Source organism: Capra hircus, chromosome 19 (assembly GCF_001704415.2).
Source record: "Capra hircus breed San Clemente chromosome 19, ASM170441v1, whole genome shotgun sequence".
Taxonomy (NCBI): Eukaryota; Metazoa; Chordata; class Mammalia; order Artiodactyla; family Bovidae; genus Capra; species Capra hircus.
The window spans coordinates 39,240,869-39,255,888 of NC_030826.1; the positions used below are offsets into that span (position 1 = coordinate 39,240,869).

Below are 15,020 nucleotides of genomic sequence, written 5' to 3' on the forward strand. Positions count from 1 at the left end.
GGTAGCATGCTAGTGATATGCATAAAAGGACATGACTAAGGAGAGTGGAGGGCTTCCCAGGTGGCTCAGCAGTAAAGAATCTGCCTCCCAATGCAGGACACATGAGTTTGCTCCCTGGGTTGGGAAGATCCCCTGGAGAAGGAAATGGCAACCCACTCTAGTAATCTTGCCTGGGAAATTCCATGGACACAGGAGCCTGGCAGGCTACAGTCCATGGGGTCACAAACAGTCTGACACAGCTTAGTGACTAAACAACAACAAAGGACGGTGGAGACGATGATTTACTGTTTATTTGCTGCTGACATTTTTTTTTTTACTTTGAATGAGGGTGAACTATAGGTTTTCATTTGAAATGCTCTTCAGAAGCAACACCAACTCATCTCTAGGGCAGAACTCACTTAAAACCAGATTAGGTTTGGGAGCCTAAACTCTCTGCCCCAAGAATTTCCGGCAGATATAAAGTCCTTCCTTCCCGCATCAGCTTCCTCTGTCCCAGTTGTTCTAGAGGTTTTGCTTTTCAACAGAATCCAACTGAAGTTCCCTGTTGGGTATGTTTCAAGAAGCTTCTCCCCACCTTATTTTTCTTTAATGGCGATAAAATTCCAGCTCAGAGGAGGCAAAGTATTGATCAGGCAGGCCCTGCCTTTGGAGGTACTGACTGGCACTGATGGAAGACCAGGCCAGTGAAGACAGTGGACACCCAAGCGTGCCACTGGAATGAGGAGCCCACCTGGTGGATGTGGCCGCGCACAGCACGGCTCACCTGGTGGGCTGGGCTGCCAATGGATAAAGCCCGTGACATGGGCCACACACATGTTCAATGCAGAAACTAACTGGTTCTCAGCAGACAGGGCAAGTTGGGGGAGCGAAGCCTAAAAATGCAATCTGCCCACAAGTTCTCTCTCCTCTCCTTTGGCTTTCTTCGGATGCCAGCATGCCAATCAGTGTTTTGCCGAAAGCGCTGGGAGCAGCAGTACCTGTGTGTAACAGATGGTGAGAACTCCTTCTCCAGACTTCTAGACCACAGAAGCTGGAGCAAAATACGCTGAATCCATAGCCATGAGGACCCGCTCTTGAATCTCTGGACCCTGGAATGCGGTGGCCACCATCAAAAGCTGGGTTCTCTTTGTCATACACGGGGGCATTAGGTGATGGGGGCAGGGCATCTGTCCATTTCCAGGTGGGAAGGGACCTCTGAGGCAGCTCCAGGGTAGACCATTGAGAGACTCAGAAGGGGAGACCCCTGGCACTGGTGATTGCTACTGGTTATTGTGGCTTTTCTGCCCCTGCTTCAATATCTGGGGTATGATGGCCAAACTGTAGTGCAGGCACCACAGACCACGGGCTCGTTTTCCCAGCCAGAGTGTGTTCAGAGGAGGCCAAGAAAAGTCATTTCTCTGCTTTGCTTTGACTCATGTGTTTTGAGGTCCCCGGGTCTTCCTTTGTACCCTTCCAAGGGAGACCTGGCGCTCTCAGCACTGCTCCGCCTCCACGAAGCCCTCCTTCTCGTGCCCTGAGGGCTCAACCTCTGTGTAGGTGGAGTGGCTGGGGTGGTTGCGGAACTTCATGGCTGGCCAGTGGTGAGGTCTCCGCTGTAGGGGCACAGACGCAGAGTGAGTGGGCGCAATCCCACCCACTGGGGACCCTCCCCACTTTCTCCCCTTCACCCAGGGGGACAGCTCTGAGCACTTTTCAAGGGCTCTTGGGGGCTACTGTGTGTGAGCCAGGTGAAGTGTAGACCCCCTTCCCAGAAGGCTCCCGGCTGTGATCCTTGGTGCATTGGGAAACCCGCTTGGAGCCTCAGGAGTTGGGAAGGAGGTCATCTGATGCTTTGCCATGTGGACTGCATGACACAAGGTGAAAAACTCAGCAATACACAGAGTGGAGCCCTAAGACTTCAGAAAGTGAGGAAATGGGTAAGAGATGGAATGATCTGGGAGGTTCTGGAAATGCCAAGATAACCCTCTAGACAGGACAGGTCCTGTGTCAGAGGTGGGGAAATGAAGAAAACGCAGATTCCCAGGTCTCAGACCTTCCTGTCTGCATCCCTGTGGCTGGGGATCTGCAGGTTCCCCAGGTGAAACCAGGTAGGTCTTAGCCTTGGCAGGTCTTAGTGTCAACCTACCAATGACTGGTTAGAATTCATAAGAAACAGGTGGCATTGAACCAGAGGGGAGGGAACCACCCAGGCCTCTGGATGATGAGGTCAGGGGGCGTGTGACCCACGTGGAGGGCTGTGGACCTAGAGGCCACCCTGCTGTGGGATTCAGGGAGCTGGTCAGTCACCACGGGTGGGCGGTGGGCAGGGGCTCCTGAGCTCTGCGGCTCACAGTAAAGGAGCCCAGGCCTTGCTTCCCACGCTGCACGTCAGGCTGGCTCTGCTGAATTTCTGAGACGTTCAAAACTGCAGTATCCTCAATGAAAGCTCCCAGACAGAGCGACTCTTATGATTACTATGGCCTGTCAAATCTAATAGAAAAACGCACACAGCAGGCCAAAAGGCAAGACCTCAGTTTCATTATGGCTTTGGATAAGCCCCAGGCCTTGGAATTTGGGTGTGAGAAATCATAAATCATTGGGGATGGTCACATAACCACTCAAGGGCATGTGAGCCATCTGTGGTTTTCTCTCCTTCCTCTGGGGATGGTCACTGTTCTGATTCCACAAATGGCGGAGGCAAAGCAGAGGCCATTCGACAGGACAAGCAGGCCAGAGGAGTCTTGAGGGGCCAAGCCCTGGGGATTAGGGACTCAGAGAGTGCCTGCTAGTGGGAGATAAGCCCGGATGGAATTGATGAAGCCCCTCAAGTGGAAACAGGAGCCTGGTGTGAGGTGGGTGAGGGATGAAATAAGGAGAGATAGGGACTGAATGGCTAGGGAATGCTGACACAGATGGGGATGGCAGAGGGGTGGCCCCACCCCGCACGGACCTCGATGAAGAAGAGGGCAGCATTGGAGGTGGGGTGGCCATTGATGTAGATCCCAGCCAGGATGATGGAAGCCACCAGGAGGACGGCCAGCACAATGCCCACGATGGTGCCCAGGTGCAGAGGGGACCCCGTCGTCTTGGGGGCCAGGTTGTTCTGAAGGCCTGCGAAGAGACCATTAGGTCAGGGGATCGAGGAAGGGGGCACTGTGGAGTCCTGGGTTCTGACAAAGTCCCAGAGATGAAAGCCGACAGAACCTTCAGATCTACTTATCAAATACATGAAAGGGTGGATCGGGTGGAACTATCATGAGGGTGACATTAACTTTGTTCTTAGCACAATTTAGGTGGTTTCCCAAAATCACTTAAAAGTTGCCCAAATGTCTCCTAGGGATCATAAAAGCTCTCTCGAATACCCATCCCATATAGGTCCTTTTAAGGAATTCACAAAGGGCATGTGATGGTTAAGAGATCCGATGGTTGTGGGGTCTGGAGTCTGGCTGTCTGGTTTCAAATACAGACTCTTCTACTTACTAGCTGTGTAATCTTGGGCATCTTATTTAACTTCTGTGTGTCTCGGTCATCATTTCTATAGAACAGGATAATAATGATAACTACCTGATAGGATTACAGTGAGGATTAAAATGAAATAATTCATGTTAACTGCTAAGGAGCACAGCCAGTCTCTGGGACAACTTCAATAAGTGTAGCTATTATGAGAGCAAAATGACCACAGTTTTACCTGTCACTGTCCACTACCAGATTGTGACCTCCTGGAGGGCAGAGACGGTGTCTTATTCATCTCAGTGTCCTCAGCTCTTAGAAAAAATGGCAGACCCATCAGAGGAACTCAATAAAAGAAATGAACTAGGTCCTCTAAGGGCTAATAAGCCAGCAAACACTCTCTGAGAACATTGCAAGCGTTTGAAATACAGCCCAAGGAGAAGGCTGAATATTTTCCATAGACTATGGAGCTGGAAGCACATCCGGCCCAACCCTTTCTCGTACAGCTGAAGGAATGGAAACACAGAGAGGTAAAGGGATTCGTCCAAGGACACAGTCAGTGCCAGTCACTAAGAAGCCTTAGTTCAGTTCAGTTCATTCACTCAGTCATGTCCGACTCTTTGAGACCCCATGGACTACAGCGCACCAGGCTGTCTATCACCAGCTCCTGGAGCTTGCTCAAACTCATGTTCATCGAGTCGGTGATGCTAAGAAGCCTCGTTCGCTAATATTACCTGCGGTGGCTTTTTGCTGCTTCTCCTTATATCCTAAAAGGATGTGGGGCTAATGACACAGAGAAGACAGAGGATCATGCGAGCAACAGAAATACTGAAGTTTGTTTTACTTCGCTGGTGGGTGTGATGGGAATCAACAAGGGGTGGGGATTTTTAATAAAATGTTGCATACGTCCAGAGTCATTGTGTTCCCCATCCCCTTTTCTCTTCAAGAGAAAAAAGCTTAGGAGAGAAACTACCCTGGGGCACTGCCAGAGTATCTGCCAAGAACTGGAGGAGTGGAGAGGACACACCCCAAGCTGGCCTCTCCTGACCAGGCCATCAGCCCGCAGCCTTCAGTGACCCTGATGATCTGAGGGCAGGGCTTGGGATGACGAGCACATGGTGTGGAATAAGGGGAACGAACGTGGCTCAGAGCCCCCTGCCTCCCCTCAGCCCAATGGACACAGGTGCACTCTCACTCACACCTGGTGCCCACAGATGATCAATGGCTCCATCTCTGGTGGGAGAAACCATCTAACTGTGCTGTGTTAACAGTCCCTCCTCTCCTGCTGGAGCCAGGTTAACAGTCTCCCAGCCCCTAGAGCTGGAAGGCTCTTCCATCTCCCCTTTGTGGTAGTTGCAGCAAGGGCTTAAGCTGGCTCTGAGCAAAGGCCAAGGGAGATGGCCGCCCCCGCCTCCACATCACCAGAGAGGAAATTATCCCCCCAGGCAGTCCTGGTAGCAGGGACCCTACCTTCTTAAGCAGTGTAAAATTGTGGTGGACAACTTTTGTGTCCTCTCTGCCAACCCACGTTGGGAATCAAAGGCAACTTAGTTAGGGCACACACTGATCAAAGCTGCCTGCCCTGGCCAGACCCCATAGTGCCCACTTGGATGAGTTATCTTAAACTCATGGTTCCGGTAAGGAACGTGGAACTAACAAGCTACCACCAACTGGCAGAATTCGGGAAAAGTCAAAAGGAGAGAGGAGACTCCAGTTCATGCACCCTACCAACCTCCCAGAATCCTGGCTGGCACCCATCTTGGCTGATGCACATTACACCAGGAAGGACCCTGAGGCAGAATGACTGGCCAGCAACAACCCAGAAACTAACACCATCACCATAAAACCAGAGACTGCAAAGCACATGGCAGAGCAATCCTCCTGAGTTCCCTTACCCTGCTGCCCTTCCCCTGGGCTCCCCTTCCCAGTAAAATCTCTTGCTTTGTCAGCCCATGTGTCTCCACGGACAATTCATTTCAGAGTGTTAGACAAGAGCTCACTCTCGGGCCCTGGAAGGGGTCCCCCTTCCTGCAACAACTTTAACGAATCTACTCTCCACCCATCATTGGTTGGGAGGCCCCTTGGGGACAGAGGCCAGGGCCACAGGTCCGTGGCCATGCCTGCCCTAGCTCAGCCTCTCCTCTGCTTCTCACTCCTTTCAGGGCAGTGAATACTCAAGAGCACTGTGGTCAGAAGAACTGCAGGAGGTTCCCGCCTGAGAGGAGAAATGTCTAGACGTAGATTTGCTTTTTCAGCCTAGGAAGTGTGTGCCCAGAAGCCCCCGCCCACTTCCCGCACCTTCCCACTGAGCAGGAGGTTGGAGAAGCCCAGGCTGCTGCTGTTTCCCCCTCCCCCACTCCGGGAGTAAAAGCAAAGAGGCCAGGTGAAGGCTGTACCACCCTCTTGGGGGGTGAGTCCAAGAGGCAGTGCTGTGATGAAGAGGGGCAGTTGTCTCTGTACTCACCGTCTCCTCCTGCGTAGGGGTTCACCTTGGTGTCGTCTTCAAACGGAAAGGAGAGAAGGTGCAAGGTTAGCAGAATAACAATGGCCTTTGTCCCGTTGGATTGGATTGGATGAGACTTTAGGGAGGTTCAGTTCAGCCCTTCATTCTGAAGGCTAGGAAACTGAAGCCCAGAGAGGGGAGGCGACTTGCTCAAAGTCACACAGCAGTCTAAAGGTCAAAGGCCACAGACAAGCCAACTTTCCCCAGTGTTCATTCGTTCAACAAATACTTACTGAGTGTCGGCTGGGAGGTGAGCCCAGGGAGTAAGTACTGTGGATAGATGTGATCTCTGCCCTTAGGGAGGTCATGGGGTGAGGGTGGGGGGCGGGGAATGGAGGGACAATGAAAATTGTCCACACAAAGGCAGTCAAGAAGGCAGGATGAGACGTGGGGCTGAGACACAGTCCCAAATAGACGGTGGGGCAAAGGCTGGAGTCAGCAAGAACTTGGCCAGTAGAGGCATAAAAAGCAGTTCAGTGCAGCTGGAGGGCAGACAGGCTGTGAGCAGGGGGTGATGAGAGTGAGTGAGGCTGGGGGTGGGGGTGGACAGCGGCCTGGAAAGCCAAATTCAGGGCCTTTCACAGTATCCTAAGGGGCAGCAGGAAGGGGAGGAAGGATTTGAGGTGGGTGTGTGTGAGTCACAAGATTAAATCTGCTTGAAGACCCCCAGGGTACAATGTGGGAGACCGATTTCCAGGCCAACACACTCCCTCTACACCTCAAGGAGTGTACCCTGCAGCCTCCTAAATAAGTTCCAATGGTTGACCCTTCCTGTGGTTCTTCCCCACAGATTCCTGTGGGGAAAGGACAGCAAAAATTTCTACGTCAGGAGAATGTTCTAGATGACTAGAGATTACTGCTTCAAGCATCAAACATTAAACGAATGGAACCTTGCACAATGTAGGACCTGCAACCTGCTCTGCGTCCCTTCTCCCCCTCCACTGGCTCCTCATTCAAAGCGGAGCTTCCACTGACTCCCCTTTGATCAGAGATGTTCAAGACCCTTGGAAGTTTGTCCCAGTCTTCTCCTGTCACCTGGGCCAACTCAATAGCACTTGTTACAGTGGCTGTAACAAGCTACGCAAGGCTCTCTAGACCTTGGGGTCTTCTCAGATCTCTGAGTCGCTGCATATTCTGTTCCTCCTACAGGACATGCCCTTCCTCCCCTTCACCACTCCTCTTTCAAAAGTCCCGCTCCTGAAATGCCTCTTGCAGGGCTGAGGCTAGGGTGACACAAGTGAAACAGGGTCTGATTCTGTCTTTTTAAAAATGTTTTGATATTTTGTTTACCGTGATTCTTGGCATTACTTTTGATTTTTGCAAATATTGCATGAAAAGATTATTTCTCTTAATTATTGCTTTTGTGTGTGCATGTGTGTGTGTGTGTGTGTGTGTGTGTGTGTGTGTGTGTGTGTATGTCTCCTTAACTTTTATATCTGCATTGAGTGTGTCACTTATCTCAGCCTAGTCCTGGTCCCAGCCCTGTCACTTCCCAGAGGATAGATGGGTGTGTCCTCCCCCGTGTCCCATGCCATTTGATCGGTTTCTGGAGCATCTTGGGTCCCCTTGTTTGCATAGAGTATGAGCCTCTCAGCAACCAACCGTTTTACGCTCCCAGTACCTGAATATAGCACCTGGTTCTGCTATGCATTTCCAATAAATCTTCAAATATCAAAAAATCACACTAGACAGTAGAAGAACAAACCATAAGAAAATTTAAAAATAGTACCCCATAGAGGAAAGGGGCTTCCCTGGTGGCTCAGATGGTAAAGAATCTGCCTGCAAAGGAGACCCTGGTTCGATCCCTGGGTTGGGAAGATCCCCTGGAAAAGGGAATGGCAACCCACTCCTCTTTCCTCCAGTATTCTTGCCTGGGAAATCCCATGGACAGACGAGCCTGGCAGGCTACAGCCTATGGGGTCACAAAGAGCTGGCCACGACTAAGCAACTAACACTTTCACTTCACTTTCACAGGGAAAATGGGGAATAGAATGGAGGAAGAAAATGAGAAACTAAGCTTCTTTGGATATAGTTGCTTTTGTAGATTTCACTTTGGAATCATTTAATTGTTTATCATGTATTGTCATCGTCGTTGAGTTGCCAAGTCATGTCCGACTCTTTGTGACCCCACGGACTGCAGCACATCAGGCCTCCCTGTCCCTTACTATCTCCTGGAGGTTGCCCAAGTTCAAGTCCATTGAATCAGCGAGGCTATTCAGTGATGCTTTTTCATCCTCTGCTGCTCTCTTCCCCTTTTGCCTTCGATCTTTCCCAGCATCAAGGTCTTTTCCAATGAGTTGACTGTTCACATCAGGTAAGTTAAATTCAGAAAGTTAAGAATCTGCCTGATAATACAGCAGATATGGGTTTGATCTATGGTCTGGGAAGATCCCCCTGGCTGTGGAGCAACTGTGAACCACAACTAATGAGCCTGCACTCCAGAGCCCAGGAGCCACAGCTACTCAGCCCGTGTGCTGCAACTTAACGAAGCCCACCTCCTGGAATCAGTGCTCTGCAGCAGGAGAAGCCGTCACAACGGGAAGCGGCAGCTAGAGAAAAGCCTGCACAGCAACGAAGGCCCCGCAGGGTCAAAAATAAATGAACAAAATTATAGAAACACCGTAAAAATTCAAAGTAAAACAAAACAGAGAATTGTTGACTTATAATAGAAAGATACGTTTTCTTCAGGAATTGCAATACACAAGGTATTTATATACACCTCTGAATCTGTTTTTTTTACTACAAGTTAAAAATGATGAATTGATTACTCGAAATTGACCAAAATAATCCTAAACATGACTGGATGAATTAACTTGATTTTTTGAATCAACTTGTTTTGAATCTAGACCATTGGAAATACATTGTAGCCCAAGCCACATGTAGTCTTGATAGACAGACACCTGCAGCCAGTCCCTCCCACAAGATGACTAAAGGTGACCACGCTGTGCCCACAGCAGCTTTTCTTCCCCTCACTGAGGGCTGGGTCCCAGATGCTGCCTTGCTAGGGGTCCATGGAATGCACACTCATTCCCTAATTAACAGATTGTGGTGCAGGCCCATGAAAACCCACAGAGTGAAGAAATGTGTGTGATGTCTACTGAATAAGTGGTCATTTTCCTGTGGTTAGCAGTCACTTCTTGCTGCTACCAACATGTTCTGTTCAGCTGCTCATCAGATGAGTCCTTAGACTGCACAGATATTCCGGGTCAGTGCCTGTCTATCCTTAACGATAAAATGCATAGATTTTGTGGCAGCTGCTCGCCACTCTGAGGTCATTCTGGTTCATTTAAGTGAGCAGCATTTAAGCAAGTAAGTAACTTAAAATCCAGCTCCCACACTTCCTGCTTCCCTAGCCCTTTCTGCTTTTCTGGCTGGCTGGGGAGAGGAGGAGTCCACGACCCTTCAGCAGCCGCTCCCACTAACTTCTCTGCTCTCCACCCCTGCCCTGACCAGGTGGGTCCCCCTGGCTGAAGTGCTCTATCCCCTTCGTTCACAGCACCTTCCTGGACCCTGAGCATGTCATCTCCCTGTGTAGGCTGTAATAACACAGGCAGGGGGTGACCCAAACCTGTCCCTCCAGACATCTTGAGAGTTTGTTGCAGGGACAAGTCCTTGTCACATTTTTTTCTTATAAAGGCAACTTGCTAATCTTTGCCACCTCCTCCAGGACTGGAAGGCCATAAAGCCATAATTGTCCTTACTCTAATTAATGTTTCCCATGTGGAATTTTATTACATAGCAAACAGGAGGGACACATTCCTGGGCTGACAGGAGACACACACATGATAAAACTGATCAACGGGACACACTGTGTAGGGACAGCCCTTCATGGCAGTAGCCCGGGACTAAAGGAGAATAATTCCAAGTCAGGGCTTGAACCCAACCTCCAGATGCCAGACATTGGGCTCTCTCCATGCCCGCTGTAGCCACTCCTCTGGGCTCAGGCACCGTGGCTCACCCAGACATAAGCCCCTCAGGGAAAGGCTGGGTTCTCACCTCTCAGACTGAGCCCCCGGTAGCACATAGGGTTAACTCAAGGGTGACTGGCCAGGGGGCTCTTTTAAGTGGCGTTTCCTTTAACTGGAAGGTCACCCCTGAACTCCATTATAATTCCTGAGGGCAAGGTCTCCTCTTGCCCCTTTTTCATGTAATGTATTGAATCTCCCGCTTCACTGCTCACCCTTCACTATTCTCCCACCCACTGAACCCATGAAGACCCTTCTCTATTCCTTTCAACAGTGAGTGGGCTTGAGCGAGCCAGACTGCTGCTTTGGGAACCAGATGAGACCCGATGCCACATTTTCCTGGCTGTGTGATTTTGGGTAAGCCCATCAACCTCTCTTAGCCATAGTGTCTCGTCTGTAAACTGGGGATCAAAGAGCATCAAAGTTCAGGATAGTTAGGAGGATTGAGTATTAATGGGTACACAACGTCAGCACCCTACCTGGTCCATGGTCAGTCCCCTCAAATGTTTGCTCTTTCTATCAACTATTGGCTTCCCTCCAGCCAGATCCATGGGTTCCTGCTTTCTGGTTCTCTACGTTGGACACGACTGAAGCGACTTAGCAGCAGCAGCAGCAGCAGCACGCTGCATTTCAAAGGCAGGCAGAGACCTCAGAATATTCCACTGCTGAGCAACCTACTTTGCCCCTCACGAGCCCATTTCCTTGTCTATAAAATGGGGTTGTGGATGAATAATGTTTAAAAATACCAACTTTTTTCTCCTTTCCATTTGCTCCTTTCAAACAGGTAATTGGGCTCAGGGGAGGCAGGAAGACCCCATACGTCTTTCCGTCTTAGACTTAGAGCAAGGGCTTAAAATCTAGATGCCATGTATCAAAAAAGGATGAGGGAGGAATTTCTCAGAGTTAGCCAAAGAATCCAGGGACCCTGCCTGGTCTTCCCCCCAAGGTGGATGGACCTCCGGCAGCTTTGATAAAACCCTAGGCCTGGGTGAAACAGAGCAGGATCCTATGGCCCTTGCCCCGCATGTCCTCAGCCTACATTTTCTCTGCGGAAAAACTTTACCCAAGGAATAAGTTTAGTCAGAGAGGTGAGAAAACACGGAAACACAGGAAAACAGTTCAACAAGACTAAATGATAATACAGCCGTTAGGCACAGTCAAGGACCTCTGGACACCACAACCTCCACCAGGTGGAAGAAGCTAACTGCATGCTGAGCAGACTGCAGCCATGACTGCACAGTTCCGAGAACTGGCCTCAAAGAAATGGAAGCAACTTGACCTTGGAACTGAAGACTGGTAGATAGCCAGTCGGGCATGAGCTTGTCCCACCCCATCCTGGACAGGGTCACCTTTCCCTGCCTGACCTGGACCCTGGTGACCAGAACATGCCCAGAGAGCTCCCTTTTTGTGGTTAAGGACTGCAAAATTTCCAGCCTTATCAGGACCAAGTCAGATAACAAAAACCCAACGGGGCTTTCCAAACCGCCAGTACTAGTTGGTATAATGACCTAAGAGGTGACTTGGAATAGCCTGGGGTTCATTATACAGTATTTATAATAAATTAGTATTGCCATTCCCTGCCCAACACCCCCCCAACCCGTTTCCACTTGGGTGCTTATGGGTAAGCGGCTGTACACAGGAGAAAAGTTATGTAACCTAAAGCTGTCAATCAACTCATCAATCCAGTAATGGAGGACACAGGGAGGGACTTCCCATCACTCTGAACAACCCAACTCTACCTTCACTGTGGGGCTGCTTCTGGCCCCCAGTCTGCTCTCCTCCCTTCTCAAGAGTGTACATTCTCCTTTGCTTATTAAAACTCCTGCTGCTTAAAACTGTTCCATGTCTCTAGATTGCTTTCTTTCCCTTGTGAGGACGAGAACCCAGGAATCACCATTCCACCAGTAACATGAGGATGGCAGAGAAGTCCCCAGGGACAGCCAGGCCTGAAGAAGCAGTTCAGCAACAACCCAAGATGGTCAGAGCTGTCCTGCATTACCCTCTACCCCCTGGACATCACAGGAGTGGAAAGTCAAGCCCCAGCACGGTGGGGGTGGAACTTCCCACCCCGCCAGCCCAATGAGGAGTGGGAACCAGAAGGGAACAGAAAAATTATGCAATCTTTCTCTGATGTCTGAGTGTATGGGACTGAGTTCATACCTGCTACCAGGATGCTAAGATCTCACAGGTTCTCTGAGAATTGCTATTAAGATGAATCAAGTTATTATGTAAACAAATTGGCATTGTGCTGGGACAGTAATTTTTCCCATCGCCACAGTGAATTCTGTTCCACAGCTCTGACGTGCACGTGGAGTCCACTCGTCCTAAACCTAGCTCTGTGTCTCACTGGCAAGTGACCTCTGCTCTGGGAGCCTCAGATGTGACAGGATGCAACAACTATGTTCCCTGAGATAATCCCCATCAGGGGCAGTGATGCTGCAGGGCCACGGCTCCTCCCCACCCTTACCTTCCGTGGTGAGGCTGTCAATGAAGAGGGAGGAGGAGGTGGTGGTGAAGTCTCCGTCAAAGGGGCTGAAGGAGCTGTCGGGCGAGGACGAGTAGGAGTCCTCGTCCTGGAAATCCTCACACGTTCTGCCTTCTGCCTGCAAGAGAGACCCAGTGCTGCAATGGACAGAGGCCTTGCCAGCAGCTACGTCGCACACAGGAGGACCCTGGGGGTGCTTTCATCCCTCAGCAGCCAGAAGATTTAAGATTCCAGTGAGTGGTCCAAGCATGGTAATCTAACCAAAGCTGGGCTCTGAATGCATTTAAGCTTTCCACTTTATCCTGAAAGTGTCTTATCTTACAGGGCAATTTATCTGTCAGCCGCTTTGAATCCTTCCTGAAGGAGCTGAGATGCTAATCTTAAATAAATAAAGCGAATGAGTACATTCACCAATAGCCAATGTTAGAAACAGGCTGCTGGATGGACAAGGGGTTTTGGGGTTTTTTTTTTTTTTTTTGAAGACCAGAAACAGCTCACCCAGCTTCACTGATAAAACAGATGGTAGTGAAAGCCTAGCAGTAATTCTGGGAGTTCACATTTAAATGCTGGGCCCAGCACCTTCACCATTTCACCAGCTGTGAGCTGCAAGCCAAGTCACTGAACCTCTCTGAGCCTCAGTTTCCTTCCCTGATCAGTGGGGACACTGGTCCTTAGCTCCTGGGACTATGATAGGATTAAATCAGAGCAAATGCTGGGCACATGCCATGTGCTTGCCCTGCAAGAAGGGAAAGTGAGAGGAAGGGAGGGGAAGGGATGCGTACGTGAGTGGGTCTCTCTGTGTCAGTAAAAGGTGTGAGAATAGGACATTACCCATCCAAAGCGTTGAGCATTCTGGAAAATTCCAAGTGACAAGGAACCTGTGCTTGTGCATGCGTGCTAAGACACTTCGGCTGTGTCTGACTCTGAGACCCTATGGACTGTAGCCCGCCAGGCTCCTCTGTCCCTGGGATTCTCCAAGCAAGAATACTGGAGTGGGTTGCCATGTCCTCCTCCAGGGGATCTTCCCAACCCAGTGGTTTAACCTGTATGGGATTCTAAATGGGAGGTGCCAGGTACAACCCACTTTGCTCCCAGAATGACTGCCTTCCTTAAATGCCTGAAGGTTGGAGCCAGGGCAGTCACTTCTTGAATGTTACCAGGCACACAGTCTCCTAGAAGATTCCAGTGTGGCCAAGGCCACACCCAATATACTCTCTGCAAGGCCCAAGAGAGCCCCTGGAGAACTGCCGCTCCGGGCCAAGTCACTGGGAGAAGTGCTTGTCTCAAGGACTCACTGAGCCCTCAAAAACCTCCCACAATGGTCTCACTGGTGCAGAGCAGAGAGGGAGGCGAGCCCCAGGTAGAGGGGAGAATGTCACCAAGAGAAGAGAGACCAGGCAAGGGGTGAGCCTGCAGCCCTGCCCTTTCCCCACCAGGCTCACTTCAGCCTCTCACCTCCTGGGCACAGCCGTAGGCCAGCCACTCCTGGCGGTAGCGGTCAAAGCCACTGGAACATCTGCAGGGGGAATCAAGAGGCCGGAGGTGTGATGGGATTGACAGAGAAGCCCTCCCTTACCCCCATGCAGTAATAGCTCTCCAAGGGGAGCAAGGAGGAGGTGAACCTCCCCAAGACCACTGAGCAGGTGCCCCGGCACCAGGTGGCTGTGATCAAGCCCCTCCTGCCCCCTCTACTCCTTCCCTCAAAGGAGGGGAAGCTATCTGTGGCATCCTCACCCTTCTCCTGACCCAGCTCCCCAGGACCAAGGCCACACCCACCCAGATGCATGTGTGTGTATGCGTCTGTGTGTTTGTATGTGTCTCTGTATTTATGGAGCTGACAGACTGCATGACCTTTAATGACCTTAAGCCCCACCCTGCAACTCTGGGCAGCCCAGAAATTGCTGAGAAACCAGGGAGTTCACACACATGTTCTCATCTGGGGAAAGTCTTGCTTATTTGCTGAGCCTCCCTTCTTTGTGGAGGAGCCTAAATTTGGCAAGGAGGGGCAGGGCCAAGGATGGACATCAGCCAATCTGGCCAACACCCACCATGTGGTCACTGAAGGGCAGAGGTGAGGTCCTGCCAGAGACTGGGAGAGATGAGATCTTGGCTGACCAGGGTCCCCTGAGAGGACACCGCACAGCTCAGCTGGGCTGGAAGACATCAAGTGCTTCCTTAGGGAAGGGGTGGGGTACGAGGATGAACCAGAGAATATTCTCCTCAGCGTCATACTCAAAGTTCCGTTCTTCACTCTTTGGTGCCAGGAGAATCCACCAAGTCTTACTCAAGTGCAGGGATCTCTGCATGGAAAGCCAGTATTACCAGCCACCAGTGCTGAGAAAGGATGCGAGGCTGGTGAACTCTGCACCGGCAACTGCCTGCCCATCTGTCCAAGATCTGACGAGGCCGAGGCTTCCAGGCTCTGTGAGTCGTTCCTTCTGAAGACGCTTCTGAGCTGCTCTTCCTGTAGCAGGGACACTGAGCGGAGCCATCCACAGGCCCCTGTCTTGGGTCCTCCGTGCCCCCTCCTTTGAAGCGTGGAAGACTAGGGGCACCGTTGGGGGCTGGGAACTGAAGTTTCCTTTAGGCCAAACTAACTGGTTCTTTCAAGGACTGAGCCTTGGATATAGGTCCAAAA

The 15,020-nt window shown here is 50.7% G+C and overlaps 1 protein-coding gene across 1 annotated transcript in view; it reads right to left on the reverse strand.

Annotated features, from left to right (window-relative positions):
- Positions 269-15,020, reverse strand: part of PLXDC1 (plexin domain containing 1) — a 63,088-nt gene continuing 48,336 nt past the window's right edge. The window contains exons 10-14 of the mRNA XM_018064992.1: positions 13,838-13,898; positions 12,365-12,500; positions 5,894-5,929; positions 2,930-3,090; positions 269-1,592 (exon numbers count right to left, since the gene is read on the reverse strand). Of these exons, the coding sequence (XP_017920481.1) occupies positions 1,473-1,592; positions 2,930-3,090; positions 5,894-5,929; positions 12,365-12,500; positions 13,838-13,898 (514 nt within the window). The 3' untranslated portion in view covers positions 269-1,472. The remainder of the gene's footprint in view (positions 1,593-2,929; positions 3,091-5,893; positions 5,930-12,364; positions 12,501-13,837; positions 13,899-15,020) is intronic.